Source organism: Apodemus sylvaticus, chromosome 1 (assembly GCF_947179515.1).
Source record: "Apodemus sylvaticus chromosome 1, mApoSyl1.1, whole genome shotgun sequence".
NCBI lineage: Eukaryota > Metazoa > Chordata > Mammalia > Rodentia > Muridae > Apodemus > Apodemus sylvaticus.
The window spans coordinates 87,793,257-87,808,447 of NC_067472.1; the positions used below are offsets into that span (position 1 = coordinate 87,793,257).

Here is a 15,191-nt window from a genome sequence, read left to right on the forward strand (position 1 = left end):
ATGAAATGTGACCTTTCAGGTTCTCAGTGATTTTTCAATTCTGTCCTACCTATGTTCACAGGTTGACTATGTCATAAAGGAAGCAACTAATCTAGATAACTTGGCTCAGCTGTATGAAGGTTGGACAGCCTGGGTGTGAATGGCAAGACAGTAGATGAGTCTGGTTAAGCGAGGTCAGACATCCACCAGAATCAACTCAGCCTCAGGCATCCAAAGCCACATCACAGTCAGTGGTGATGCAACTGGGGGCTTACTCTGAGGAAACCTAGGAAATCTCGGTGTACTAGGAAGTGAATCCTGCAGGACAGCTGCACTCAGGGATACGCCCAACACCATGGCCAGGGTCAAAGGTGAAGAAAGCAAGCTCACTGCCTGCACACGGAGATTGTCTTTCTGCCACAGAACAGCTGCAAACGTGTCAGGAGGTTAGCTGAGAAAGAAATCGGGCTGCTGCGGAGCACAGAGTGACTTGGAACTCCATTCCACCTGACCCTGTGTGTACAACCCAGGAAAACAAACCCCGCTCAGAAACAAGAGAAAATGGGGCCGCGAAGAACTCACAGCCACGGAAGAGTTGTTGCATTCAGATTCTTGAGAAACATTTGTTGCTTGGCAACAGTACTGGTTGGGTTGACCAGTTAAGTATCAAAAGGCTATGCTGTATGAGTTTCAGAAATGGACTGAAAAAATGGAGAGCAGTGTAATAGACACACACTACATCGGAAGAACTGACTTCTGAAATGAAGAGAAAAGCACCTATGGATCCCACTCCTTCCCATCGCTTCCCTGTTCCCCGGCTCCCCATTGACCCGCCCTGGTAGATTAGCCAGCTGTCAGACTCACTTTTATTTCAATCCTTACACTTCATAAACTTTTGTCTCCACGGTGTTACCATATTTGGAGACAGAAACAGGAGCTTCTCCAAATCCAGTGAAAACATGGAAAATTCAAGGATTGTTTAAAGGTCTGTGATCATCACATACAAGATGTAACTCTGGTTATTTCAGTCATATCTGTGACTCTATCATGTACAGTTTCCTGAATTGTCACTGTGCATCCAAACTTAATGAGTCTAACAGACACTGATTTCACGTGCACTCCCCTCTGCTTACAATGTGCATTTTTTGGAGGTCATTCAAATTTTCCCTCTTCTGTGATTGCTGTAGTTTCTTTCATAGAAAGTAGCTGATCTGATGTAATCTTTTACCTTTTAAACAACCAGGATAGAGAACCTATTGGAGTTTGCATTGTTGATGACAGGTTCACAATAAAGTGACGTTCTGGTGGAGGTAGAGTGAAATGTTTTTTAATTCAGTTTTCTCATTTGATACTTTTAATTTACAAAGGGTAATTTTCTTTAATATTTTAAAGTGTAAATTAAAAATGCTTTAGTTTACCTGGCATTTGGGGTATATGCAGTAATGCCTACCAGTAGCACCTTTAAGTTCAGCTGGTGGCTTCTGATGGGTTCTGTTTACCTTTTGCAACATTTTATAGCTTGCTGTTGAGTGACTAGTGTATAGTGAGTCACGATCAAGCATCCTTCAGCTTAGCATTTTCAGTACTCACTGCTGATCCTTGATAGAAGTGCAGACTAGAATAGAGCTAAAAATCACGTATCAACACAGAATAGCACATGGCATTTTGAGTCTTTTCCCTGCGTTTTAGCAACTAGTGTGGTGGCCATTTAATTTGTCAGCCTCTACAACCCTGAAAGGACCAGGTGTCTCTAGGCTCTTCTCTGACTGCGACATGAGTGGAATTCTAATCCTCACAGGATGGATACCAATGCCAGCACTTTAATTATGAGTTTTGGAAGGTGCTGTTTTGTCCGCTGACAAGTTAAAGAATCTAGCACATTGCATTTGGTTTTATTTGTTGATTTTGAGCCTTGTCACAAAATAGCCTAGCTGGAATATTGATGCCATACTGTATTTTGCATGTTATTTTCTTCCCTAGAGGCATTGAGGGCAACTGTACTTTTGCTCCCTCAAGATGTGTCATTTTGAGACATTCTTCATGCTAGGGAGAGCTTTTGTTGTAAGGAGAAAACCAGTTCAGACTTTTGTCCCTGTAGGTGGTGGTAGTGGTCAGAAATGGCTTCTGCTTTGGTAATAGGTGAATTTTATTCCCCAAGAGTCTCAGGCATCAGAAGTACTTGGCTTCTTAATCCAAGCAAAAATAAGACAGCTTAAAAAACAACCAAAAAAAAATGTGCCTCTGGTGAATTATTCATCCTTTTTATTTTAAACTGGTCTTTGAGAGAAGAATAGTGAATGGTTATAGGGCAGATAAGAGCAACCAAGGACTTCAAAGCTTGTTGATCACTGCACTCTGGATAAAACCCTCATTTTTATGGTTTGGCTTCCTGTTCAAATAGCCTTTCCAGGTTTAAGGAGCCCCAAGTGAAAAAAAACAAAACAAAACAAAAACAAACCAACAGGGCCACTGGGGGAAATGTTTTATGAAATCATGTAAGAGTGCTGTAGTTTTGAAGTCATCCTTTGATGACAAAATACCTGTGGAAAACCAGGGACATTTTTTCTCTTTTCCCCCCAACTTCTCCCTTCCCCTCTCCTTCCTAATTCTGTCTTCCTTCTCTCCACTCTTTTAACATTTAGAGGGTACAGAACAACCTCTTCTATTTCAGAGTACCCTTGAGAATTGAAGTGGATTGCGATTAGTTATCTTTAATTAGCTAGAGCCAGTTGATATCTCTCAAGCTGAAGCCTAGTACCTATGGAGCTGTTTCTTTACCAGTGTGTCTTGTTTCTGTTTATGGTCATGAGCTGATCACGCAGTTTGCTAGATGATTTGACACTGGTGGTGAGTTTTTTGAGGTGTGAGATTTCTATGTGAAGCTGATAGATTTTGATCTACTTTCTTAGATCACTGATTCAGAGCTCATCCCAGCTTCAGGGTAAGGATTTGTAATACAAAGGAAAAACTCCTTTCACTTTGCCCTTAACACTTGCCTCTGTTATATCTAAGCTTCATTAGTAGATTTCTTAATATCATCCAATGTTTGGTGTTATCTACATTTTTTTAAAAATTGTGGTTGTTCTGATGTGTGAAATTTCAGGAAAGAGCCATTTAATAAATGCCAAGCAGGGCAATGCAGCCAAATATTAGAGTTGATGTGCAGTCTTAGGTCCTTTTTAATCTGGGGTAGTACAGGCAGTACTTTAAATCAGAGTCTTCCTGGCCTATTTTCCTCCACCCTTTTGTAGTTACTTGGGGGCTTACTTGTGCAGTACTAAATCAAAGGAGCTGGTTCTTCTTTTCTCCCAATCTTTTCTTAGTAATGAACACACCTACAACTAGCCTGCTACTCCTATACACAGCAGATGTCAGTGCTGTGCTGCTAATGTTAGCTGGATTTCCTGCAGTGCAGGGATGGAACCTTGCATATGCTAGGCAAGCTCTCTAACCCTGAACTACATACATCCTAGCCCTTAGAACTAGCACCCTGAATCATCTTTGTTTCCTGTGTTCAGATGCAGGCAAAGACCAACATTTTTATATGGTTGAATTTATAAAATGTTAGTAATTTAGAACCCTCCCCCCCAAATCAAGGAGGCAAAAATTAACGCACTAGTCACTGAAGACTTCCTCTTCAGTTACCTGGATAAGAAGGATAGATCCTCCTAACACGTACTGGTGAGCATCACAACGCTTTGCAGAGATTCAAGAGGAGGTTGTCACTGTACTTTGCCTGCTCTTGGGCCTAGATAATGTCACTGTATATTTACAGAAAGCAAACGGCTTGGATTTGAAAAGGCAACCATGTAGGGAGAACTTGAGAATTGGGGCTCACTGGGAAGTTCTAGTGCTAATGTTAACTCAAATTAGCTGGATATTTGAAGATGGTAAAGAATTGGATATAGTTCTGAAACAAATTTTATTTTTCCAAAACAGGCTGATTAGCAGTGGTTGTTTTCCCTTTTTCTGACAGCGTGGTTCAGCTCCTGTTTCAGATTTCTGTTATTTTTCCAATTTCAAAGTCCTTAAGTTTCCACCTGGAATGTCAGGTGGTAGTAACATCACATTTCGTGTTTTTGTTTAGTTTTTTTTTTTTTTAAACACTTTTAAGAGTAAGTTTAGTTGAACTGAATCTTCTTGTCTTAGTAACATTGTACAAATAGTGGCTTTTTTTTAAGTTGTAATGCCTCCTGATGGATATAATTTTGTGCTTGTATTTAAGATTAAAAGTTGAATAAATAACACCAGCTTCCTGAAAATGTCCATAATGCATCTTTGAAAAACAAAAACACCTGCCTACTTTACATTAACATGGTAAAGATTGTATGAAATACCCGTTTTTCAACAAATAAAGGTTCAAGTCTTAAAAGAGAACAGTATCTAAGCTCTGAATTTATTAAAGTAGATCCCAGAAAGTTTGTTTTGGAATACAGTTTTGTGGCTTTTTTTTTCCTATTATTTCTCCAAATTAAAAAGTTCTCAAAAAAAAAAAAGTGTTTTACTCCCTTTATGAACAGCTGAGTTAATTTATTTCAGTAGGAAAGTTCTTAGATAAGAATCGACACCTTTAATCCCAGGAGAGGCAAGGATAGGTGGAGCTCTGATTTCTAGGCCAGCCTGGTCTATAAAGCAAGTTCCAGGACAGCCAGGACTACACAGAAACCCTGTCTGAAATAACAAAAGAATGTATGAAGCTTAATTTTTGCAATATTTAAAACAACAAACTACAGACCCTTAATTGAGTGAAAGCTCTGAAGGAAGAGAGAATGGGAAGAGTCCATTTGCTGTGCCAAAGTTCTGAGGAAGATTTGTGTTATGGGCTTCATCATCTGACACATTTCAAAAGGTCACTCTTAGTGGTTGAAAAAGAGGTGTTTGTAACCCCTGAGCCATTTGGAAAGTTAGTGAGAGCTGGATTGGGACCCGGGACTGGCCTAAATTTAAATTTTACTTTGGGAATTACCTACTAAACAGTTTTCTAAAGTAGTAGTCAAGTTGCCAAAGTAGAAGTGACAAGATTTTAAAATCTTATTACTCTGCTCTCTTAGCAACGTGACTGCTCCTGGTACCAGCAAGATAGACACCTCACTGCTTAGCTTGGTAGCAGCTGTTTGGGTCCTTCTGTTCTCAATACTGAGGAGGTGAAGAAGGGACCTCCAGGCTTTACAATTTTCGATATGATTTCTGTATCAACCGAAGTCATAATATTCCCCCCCCTCTCCCCCCAGTACCCAACGATAGTCCTTCCTGGTCAAATTTGTTGTTTGTACCTTCTAGTACCTTCCACAAGGTCTATGACAAATTGTATGCCCCTTTGATAGAACCACCATAGGCCAGGAAGAGACCAGGCTATTTAGGAGCACTATGTAGATCTCTCACTTTTTTTTTTAAAAAAACCTCCAAGGACTTTAAAGAACCTGGTAATTAAGAAACGAAATGTTTTTTTTAAAAAAAAAAACAAATTTAAATCTAAAATAGTTGAATGTTTTTAGCATGGTTTAACTCCATTAATCCATTAGTCTGAAGCGCTCCATCTTAATTGCCTCTCTTCCCATCCATCCCTCCAAATGAAGCGCTCCCCTAGCTACCTGAAGTACTCGTAGATCTATCAAGTGAAGCACCCCGCAAATGATTCCCCCAAAGACTGGCTGCAAATGAAGCCCTTTAAGAGTTCGTGCGTCATCCGTGGTCTCAAAAAGCCTGTTGACAATGCTGGCAAGAAGGCAGCAGCGCTTGGCACAGATAGCGCTCACGTGGGGCTGCCAGTTTTTCAGTCAGCAGGTGCTACAGGACCTAAAGCGTTCTTTGCCTTTCTAGGCCTCCGCATAGGATGCCACTGCGCATCCTCCACTCAGCTGAGCAGACAGGAGCCTCAGCCGCTCTGAGATCCAGTGGAAGACAGGGACTAGAGAGGCCTCAGCATTAGGAGGATCCAGGTGACTAGCGACGGCGGTTGAACCGCTTCCTTCCGCTCCGCCTCCCGCGGGCCACACCCCTGCACTCTGATTGGTCAGAGTCTTCGGCTCCGCGCAGCTTCGCTCTCCTTTGACCTGGATTTCAAGTCATGCGCTAGCTGCCGGTTGGCCTGGCTTCCCAGAAGCCGGAGTGCGGTCTACCCAATGAGGAGCGAGTTTCGCGAGGGCTGTCGGGAAAGGCAGCTAGCCTATATAAGCAGCCTGCGGGGCGTTCCCCCGCGCTCGGGTTCTCCTGCTGCTGCTGAGTTTAGTGTGTGTTCGCTCGTTGATAACCGCGCGTCTGGAACGATGGCGGAGGGGGATAACCGCAGCAGCAACCTGCTGGTGAGTCGCAGTGGTCAGTCTGTCCCCAGACTTCCGGATGGGCCTCCTGGCCCCGGAGGACTACAGGTGCAGCCAGGCCTGATCTTGAGACTTCCTGCCCATCTCCACGGTGGAGGTCCTTGCTGATCCCCAACGTCCCCCCGGGATCGTGCACGATAAGGCTTGGACCGTGCGTGAGGAAGTGTGAGAAGGAGGCTGTGGCTAGAAGGAACCTGGGTAACAGGTTGGGGCACTCGGCCGCCCGGGGCCTTGTCTAGCGCTCCGGCTCAGGCCGGAAACCTACCCGTTTTGCCCTCTGATCATCGCATGTTCCGTAGATTATTTTTAATCATGATTCTTTTCCCCCTAAAACTTGGCGCAAGGATGGAGGGTCAAAGGGCTGCTAGAGAGAATTAGTTTATCGCTGACACAGAATTTGTTGGAGCTGGCTGGAGTTCACCGCAGGAAGCTGGAATCGGGTTCTGCGGAAAGGACAGTGGGAGATGATACTGGCGCTTGTCTGCGAACTGGCGAGGGACTCACAGGACTGGATGCAACTTTAAAATAACTAGCACGGATTTGCAGGAGCTGTACGAAATGGTATTAGATGAGGGCACGTTTGCTTCATTACAGGTTTTTGATTTTGCTTTTTAAGGCTAGGTTTTCGTGTAGCCTGACTTATCGGGTTAGCCTTGTGTTTGTCATCCTCCTTTCGACACCTCTCAAGTGCTGGGATTACAATTGTGCATCACCAGGCCCTGCTAGTTTTAAATTTTTAACTGCCTCACCTAGGAAAGAACAAAAGATTTTTTTTTCCTGTATTGTCATTTCACAGAAAATGAAAAGAGCAATCAGCTTTTAACGTCTGCATTTTTCACTTCTAAATGCCGACAAGCTTATTCGGGACAGTTTGGATTTGTGCAAGATTTTCAGTTTGGATTTGTGTTAAGGTATCCTTAAATTCCCGCTACACACACACTACACAAGCAAACAATCCAGTAGAGATGCTTGCCCTATATCCTTAAACTGCCCCTACACAATACACATACACCAGCAAGCAATCCAGTAAGAGGATTAATTGCTGGCAAGGAAGTCATCACAGGAGAGGGCCTGATCACTCACCTATTTGCATCAAAGCAGTATCATTTTAAGGAGAGCAGGTCATTAGTCTTGTATTTCCTGGGTTTAAATATATTAACCTCACTGTGTCTCAGTTTCCTTTTCTTAAAGTAGAGGTTGTAAGAATATCTTTTCCAGATTTTTAGACCATTAATTGAAGTATAACATGTAAAATGTTTAGAATTTCTAGTGTGGGGTGATGTCAGGAGTACTTGTCACATATTTCATCTTTATTAAAATTAGCTGGAACTGTTCTACATTTGCATATTCCTTTGTGAAAAGTTGGGCTTTGTGTGTGTATATTAGTCCCTGGATGTGGAATTCAGGGTCCTGCACAGACTGAGCAACTTCTGGGTTTTAATTTCCTTCCTTTAACAAAGTCTCTGATAGGTTTACCATAGCCCATGGTAAAGGTGTGCTTATGACTAGTTGTCACATTTGCAAAAAAATTTTGAGTTTTAATTGAAATTCTATCATTAATGACGAGGAGCCGTTATGAGACTTTTAAGTGCTGAGCTTACATAATTTGGTTGAGATAGTTTTTCTTTAATTTCACAGTGACTGCCAACATCAGAGTAATTCCATTATACAAAGAGCTGTTTTAGAGATTTATGTACTTAGTGTTGAGGGAAAGGTTCTCCTGATGGATTTAGAAGCACTTAAATCAATAAAATGACCAATCAACAGATCAATGCCAACCACCTAAAATGAGCAAACATAGAATATTCAACTTAGTGATATTCTGAGCACTACCTCTTGGCTCTGTGGCTGCATTTGGGGATATTAACCATATTAAGCTCACTTTCATGAATATTGAAATACATTGTGAAACCTTGGGAGTATTATGATACATCATGGGCATGTGATCTAGTGCTAAAGAGGCCATTAAAGCCTGTACTTTATCCTATCCACGGATTCATGCCTGGTGCCAAAATTGCAGGTTGTCATGACTCACCTTGTTTAAGATAACAGTTTTGTAAAAGGCATTTTACGTGTATTTGCTGCCTGAGAAAGATTTTACTCTCTGAGCCACCGAAGTGTTGAGATTGGCAAAGTAACAGTCTTAACTGTTGATCATGTTGTAGGCCGTGGAGACTGCAAGTCTTGAAGAGCAGCTGCAAGGCTGGGGAGAGGTGATGCTGATGGCTGACAAAGTCCTTCGATGGGAAAGAGCCTGGTTTCCACCTGCCATTATGGGTGTGGTTTCCCTGCTGTTCCTGTAAGTGAGATTCTATAGCTAAATGCTCAGAGGGTTCATAGCCTGTGCTCAGAGAAGCTTTTGTAATACATAATCCAGAAGGAATGCCTTTGTTAGGAGCAGCTTGCCCACCCTCTAGATTATGTAAAGGTGTAAGTTAATACTGTCTTGTAAATTCCAGATACTCACACTCTTGTGTTTCAGCACTCTTGCTTTATTACATTCTTTTCTAATAAATATTGAGGACTCCGGAGGTTTTGACTATTGCTGTTTACATTAACCACTATAGCTGACAACGTTATACCCTGGCACCTCTAGAAAACCACCTGTGAGGAAGTTAGAAAGGAGCTAGCACCATCTCTGAGAAGCAAGGGTGAGGGAGTGAACTTCTGTGCTGTGGTTCTCTAACCTCGGTTAATTTTCGTTGTTTTTAATAGGATTATCTATTATCTTGATCCATCTGTGCTGTCTGGTGTTTCCTGCTTTGTTATGTTTTTGTGCCTGGCTGACTACCTTGTTCCCATTCTGGCACCAAGGATTTTCGGCTCTAATAAATGGTAGGTGGCTCTGCGTGATTAGTGTATTACAGTGGTTAAATGGAGACTGTTGTCTAACCATCACATGCCAGAGTCATTGCTTCGATGTGAAGAATCTCAGTACTTTTATCTCTGTAGTTTACTTTGGTCAAAAACTTGCTTTTCTGTTTATTCAGTTTTATTCTATACCTTAAGTAAGAGTATTTTTTAAAAGTGGTGTTTTAAGTAAAAACTCCAGAACTCTTTAAAAAAAAACAAAACCTACATATGTTTATTTGGGGGTGGGTACATGCACCATAATATGCATGTAGAGATCAGAGGACAGCTTTCCAGAGGACGTTAGTTCTTTATCATATGTGGGTCTTGGAGATTGAACTCAAGTCAGTCAGACGGTTTGCAGCGTATCCCTTTGCCTGCTAACCCTCTCAGTGGACCTTGAACTCAGTTTGTTTAAATGTGTCTCTTTGATGTGAGTCCTAGGACAATCTCATGCCAAGCAAGGTCAGTGGCCTGTTCACTTGTTAAATGTGTTACATTGTATGATCACCAACTTTTCCCAAACACAACAGTATTAGGTCATTTTGATAACTTAAAAGCAGGTTGAAGGACACCCCAGGTGTTAGTTCTTGCCTTCACTGGTGTACCTTTCAATTCCTGCACTTGGGAAACAGAGGCAGGCAGGTCTGAGTTCAAGGCCAGCCTGGTCTATAGATCAAGTTTCAGTACAGTATGAGCTACACAGAGAAACTCTGAAAAAACCCTACTTGTAGAGGTTATTAGACTTTCAAGCTTGATCTTTTGAGCTCATGGTTGGTACACACCTCTAATCCCAGTACTCTGGATGACAGACATTGTGAGATTAAGGTCAGAGTGGGCCACAGACACATAATAAACTCTGGGTTTGACTTGGCTACATAGACATATTCTATCATAAACACATGCAGTGCTCCTCCAACCCCCCGCCCCCCAACACAAACCAAGAGGGATGTTGTATTTGGGGTTGAGTGAGGGGGTGCATTGAGGCAGTGCAGGGGTGGTTGACGTCAAGTGTATTTTCAGTAGGTGAGAGTAGATGCTACTGTTGGATACACATGAGCTGTTGATTTCAGTTTTACCATTCTCAAATGGTTACTTATGGTGTCCTAAAATTAAAGTTAAGTGGTTAGGGATTACATTAATAACTCTTTGAACTTATTGTGGCGTGTTGGCTTTCTCAGTTTTGATCCAGACATCAAGCCAGGCACTGGAGATGGAGCTCAGTATTTAGAGTACTTGCCCAGAACACATGGTTCCCTTAATTCTCTTCTCAGCTGGAGGAATGAAAAAAACACACATAATGAACAGTAGGTTTTTCTCTATCAGCAGACATATTCAGTTGCTTAGTGTTCTGCTTGTACTTTATTTTATTTTTTTGTATCCAATGACAGCAGCTTATATAATCTGTAGAAATGTGAGCTTTTAGTGTGTATCTTCCCTATCTTTAAGAACAAATTCACATAATTTGGGGGAGTTAGATTAAACTCTGGTTTAAGTAAGCATGTTTGTTTAAAGAATAATGGATCAGTGTTAGATGTGTTACTCAAACGGCTTTTCCCTTGCCATGAGGAGTTAATGCTACTACGTTTGGGGACGTTTATGACCTTGACATTAGCCAGATAGCAGTCCACTAACTCCTAATCCTAGAGGAAAATCTTCAGAGAATAAACAGTTAGTGCTAATAGCATCAGTGGAGCAAGTTTCTGTTTTGATTATCTGTGATGATGCTGTGGGAAAGCAGGGACACCAGCCACTGCCTAGCCTTGACCATGGACAGCTTGAGTGATCTGAGAAGCCCTCCCTCCCACAATTGCTGTGCTTTGCCAAGCTAACACTAAAGGAGAGAGGGCAGCATGATCCTTAGTGGGGGGCCTGTTTAGTTCTGGACCTGTGCTGTGAAAATAGCAGAGAGATAGATTAAAAATGAGAAAAAAAGGGCTTTTTTAGAGAGGCCTGTCATTTTTTTTTTTTTTACTGCTGTTTTGTTTAGTGGCTGCTTGCATTTTCTCTCCCTGGGACTGAACTGAGTTTATAATGAATTTAGACCAGACTCTTACTTTTTAAAGTGAGTGAGAGAGTGAGAGAGAGAGAGAGAGAGAGAGAGAGAGAGAGAATATGTGTGTGTGTGTGTGTTTTCCTTCACCCATGTACACCCACCCACTTGCACATGTACCTTAGTACATGGAGAAGTCAGAGGGCAACTTTTTACCGTTTGTTTCTCTCCTTCCATAGAGTTCTAGAAATTGCCCTCAGGTCCCCACGCTTGGCAGTAAGCATCTTTATTTCCTAAGCCATCTTGCTGACCTGATGTAGAGGTTATTCTCCTACAGTTACTCAGATGCAGCTGCTTGGATTCCTGGTGGGCACAATGCAAGATTCATACTATTAGAAGTATGTGCACAGGGGCTGGTGAGGTGGATCAGACAGTAAAGGTGCAAGCCAGCAAGCCTGATGACCTGAGTTTGAAACCTGGTGTCCACATGGTGGAAGGAGAGAACCAACTCCCACAGGTTGTTTCCTCTGACCTCCACACATATACCATGTCATGCACTTAAACATATATGTACATGGACATAATCCTGTTCTGTAAAAGATTTCTTAAAATGTAGTCACTTTGGGGGCTAGAAAGGTCTCAGAGGTTAAAAGCACTTGCTCTTCTTTAGGGAACCCGAATTTAATTCCCAATACTCAACAACTGTTTATAACTGCAGGTCCAAGGAGTTGAGCACTCTCTTCTGGCATCTGCATGTACTACTAGGCACTGCATACGTGTAGTGTATGGATGTAGAAAAAACACTGATACACATAAAGTAACACTTTTTAAATGTGGAGGCACCTTCCTGTGTACTCAGCCCTTGGGGGGTAAAGGCAGGAGGGTCAAGAGTCTTAACTGTTAGCCAGGTAGCTCATGCCTGTAATCCTAGGACTTTTACGGTACTGAGACAGACGGATGATGAGTTAGTTCAGAGGCAGCCAAAGAGTAAGATTCTGCCTTAGGAAAATTAACTAAGTAAATAAATTGTACTATAGCCATTTTCTTATAACAAAAAGAGAAATCCCTTTTCTAGGACCACTGAACAACAGCAAAGATTTCATGAAATCTGCAGTAATCTGGTTAAAACTCGACGCAGAGCTGTGGGCTGGTGGAAACGCCTCTTTTCGCTAAAGGAAGAAAAGCCTAAAATGGTATGTATATATGTATATATTTTTTTTTAACTTAATGTAAAGCACAACCATGAGTTCACTGGTGTCAGCCTAGTGACACATTGTTAGGAACCAAGTTCAGTACTTACTATTACTACCCTTTTGTGTAATGTTGACTTATAAATGTTTCCATATCTTAGCTTTGGTTTTGGTGGGAAGGTAGCATAGTTTATGTTGTAAGTATTAATCTATATACACAGTAATTCTAAGAGTAATTTATTTACATTCTATAAAAGAAAATTAATAAAACATGGTATTATTTTCCCATCCTTTAAAACTTTAACCCCCACCATGAGGCTTTGTGTGGCGTATAGCATGATCTTTGGATCTCTGTAGTGTTGAGGCAAGGCTTCTTGCCGTGATTCCTTGTGTATAGTGTACAGTGGTCATGCTTCAGAGTTGCCCCTGTTGGTCTGCTTCTGGGAGCTGACAAGTTGTTACTCTTTTTTTTTTTTTTTTTTTGCTAGTACTTCATGACCATGATCATTTCTCTTGCTGCGGTTGCTTGGGTGGGACAGCAAGTTCACAACTTGCTTCTCACCTACCTGATTGGTAAGTCATTGAAGAAACATCACACATGCATCTTAGCAGGAAAGTCTGACTCTAGTGTGTAGTCATTAAGTAGATTGAGTATTCACAGGGCCTGTGGGAGTGTAGCAAGGTAAGAATGAAAGGTTCCAGCCTGTGCTGGGGTCATAGCTCAATTCATAGAGTGCTTTCCCTGTTTCACCAAGACCTGGTTTTGAAACCCTATCTATGTGCTACATGTCAGGTTCAAAACCAGCCTGGGCTACATAAGATTCAAATCAGTGCTTAAGATAGAACTCCATGGTTAAAAATGCTTGGTTCAATTCCCGGCTCACAGCAAAGCAGCCTGTTACTCTAGTCTCAGAGAATCTTATAGCTTCTTCTGGCATTGGTGGGCACTGGGCACATATGTAGTAAACACATATACATGTAGGCAAAGCACTGTGTGTACACATAAAATACAAATATCAAAGGAAAAAAAAGACTGGTCCTTGTTTTCCTGGAGGTCATTAAAGCTTGGTAGGATGTGAGCCAAGAGGAGGGAGATAGAAAGCACAGTGGTGTGAGCTGGAGTGCACACTGGCTGCAGGCTGAGTGGGAGTGCACCGTAGCTGTAGTGTCCCTCTGAATCCTGATGGATGGCTTTTGTGTCACTCTCCACAGTCCACCTGCTTTCAACTGTAGACATCTTCAGAGAGTTAAATACTATCTCCTCAACTTCATTTGTTGTTTTATTTCTAGTGACTTTTGTGCTGTTGCTTCCTGGACTAAACCAACATGGAATCATTTTGAAGTATATTGGAATGGCCAAAAGGGAGATAAACAAGCTTCTCAAGCAAAAAGAAAAGAAAAATGAATAAGTAGTGCGACTGCCGCGGAGTGTGCCCTGGCCCTGGGAACAGGTGTCCAGTGCTGTCTGGACACGGAAGTGTTACAGTGGCTCTCTGTTTCCCTCACTCTGCCCTTGTTAATAGATTCTCACAGGCCAGGCTTTGTGCTGTCTAGTGCCAGGTGTAGCTGGGTACATTCCTGTCATTATGACTTGTTTTATTGACTTTTTATTTTTGACAACTTCCTTTAAAATACTAAAGTGGTGAACTTTACTGTTTTGTACAGTGAACTGTGACTTTGCATAATTGTTGATGTTTGCTTTAGCTAAATTCAAGGTCTGTGGCTACAGGAAGCTGCTTCTACTGTCTGCTTCCACAGTCTGCTTAGCAACCTGTCTTTGTGAGTACAGAGATTGGGTTTACCACTTCTGATGAAGAGACCACTTAAGATTCATTCCTGATTTTCCACTGTGGGAGAATACCCATGGACTAAGATAAAAGCTAACTCCACACCCTAGTGTGTGTAAGCTCTTCTCCCGTACAAAATGCAGCCGCTTCAGGGAGCATTGCCCCTTTGTTCCTGTGGGGAGTCTGACAGCCTTTGACTGACCTCTCATTCCCTTTGCACTGCTTCAGGTTAGTTCAGGTCCATATGAGCTTTTGAGCAACAAGCTTTGAGGAGATTGTATTTGGGGATTTTAGCAGTTACTTTGTTCCAGATTTTCAGCTGACTTAAAATGTTTGTGACTTTACTGTAAGACCAGCCAGGGATAAAAGTATCTTTTGTTTGTTGAGTAGAAAACTAGATTATCTATTAATATTTAAGACCAGGGGGAAAATGCTTTAAAAGTAAGCCTGGAAAATCTCATTTGTTTTCATACTATTGGCTGAGTTTCAGTCACTCCAGCTTTGCACTTGAGAGACAGTGTTTACTGGTGTTTGACTTTCCCCTTGACATTTCTCAGAAAAATGCAGGGCTGCAGCTGAGAGCAGACTGCTGATTGGTGACTCTGGTCTGCATAGCTTTTGCAACTCCTTAAAGCTTACTGTGATCACGTGTCCTCTCAGTAGGTAGACTTGTAGAGCAGTTGAACTCTGCAGACTTGAACCTCTGAGGGCCAAACTAGGGCACATTCGGGAACAACTCCTTACCCCATGAACTATTGTGACATAGTTTGTGATATGATCCTTGCACTGATGCTGTGAACCCTGACCCTGTCTGTGTCTGCCTTTGTTCCCTCCCGTCCCTACCACTGGGAGCAGTGCTGCCTCTTGTAGCATGTGTGTATGTGTTTTTTTTTAATGTTTCATGACACTCACTTTGGTCTTAACTTGTTTTCTTGTAAATAAGCCTGCCTTTCTACCTGGAATTTATGTGTGTATGACTAATACATGTTCTACCAGTTAACTACTTTGGCAGTTTTAATCATTTCTTCTTTGTTTTGTGGTAAAGGGGGAAAAATTAAAAAACCATTTGGAA

At 41.8% G+C, this 15,191-nt stretch overlaps 2 protein-coding genes across 6 annotated transcripts in view; both read left to right on the plus strand.

The window, feature by feature from the left end:
• The window catches only part of Smg1 (SMG1 nonsense mediated mRNA decay associated PI3K related kinase), a 102,901-nt gene extending 98,545 nt beyond the window's left edge, over positions 1-4,356 (plus strand). For all 4 annotated transcript variants that reach the window (XM_052200586.1, XM_052200557.1, XM_052200566.1 and 1 more), the window contains one exon: positions 62-4,356. In XM_052200586.1, the coding sequence (XP_052056546.1) occupies positions 62-139 (78 nt within the window). In that variant the 3' untranslated portion in view covers positions 140-4,356. The remainder of the gene's footprint in view (positions 1-61) is intronic.
• A 1,802-nt stretch (positions 4,357-6,158) lies between these two features.
• On the plus strand, positions 6,159-15,191 carry Arl6ip1 (ADP ribosylation factor like GTPase 6 interacting protein 1). 2 transcript variants are annotated; one of them, XM_052200599.1, is made up of 7 exons: positions 6,159-6,281; positions 8,465-8,598; positions 9,015-9,134; positions 10,331-10,456; positions 12,218-12,335; positions 12,821-12,905; positions 13,623-15,191. In XM_052200599.1, exons 1-7 carry the CDS (start codon positions 6,246-6,248, stop codon positions 13,739-13,741), a joined length of 738 nt encoding a protein of 245 aa, XP_052056559.1. In that variant the 5' UTR covers positions 6,159-6,245; the 3' UTR covers positions 13,742-15,191. The 2 variants fall into 2 exon arrangements, with proteins under 2 accessions (XP_052056559.1, XP_052056561.1); XM_052200601.1 differs by lacking the exon at positions 10,331-10,456 and having other exon boundaries at positions 6,164-6,281.

Coding starts and splice junctions, on each gene's coding strand:
- Arl6ip1 (XM_052200599.1), top strand. CDS start 6,246: ATGGCGGAGGGGGATAACCGCAGCAGCAACCTGCTG. Junction 9,135..10,330: donor ATTTTCGGCTCTAATAAATG/GTAGGTGGCTCT, acceptor TGGCTTTCTCAG/TTTTGATCCAGACATCAAGC. Junction 12,906..13,622: donor GCTTCTCACCTACCTGATTG/GTAAGTCATTGA, acceptor TTTTATTTCTAG/TGACTTTTGTGCTGTTGCTT.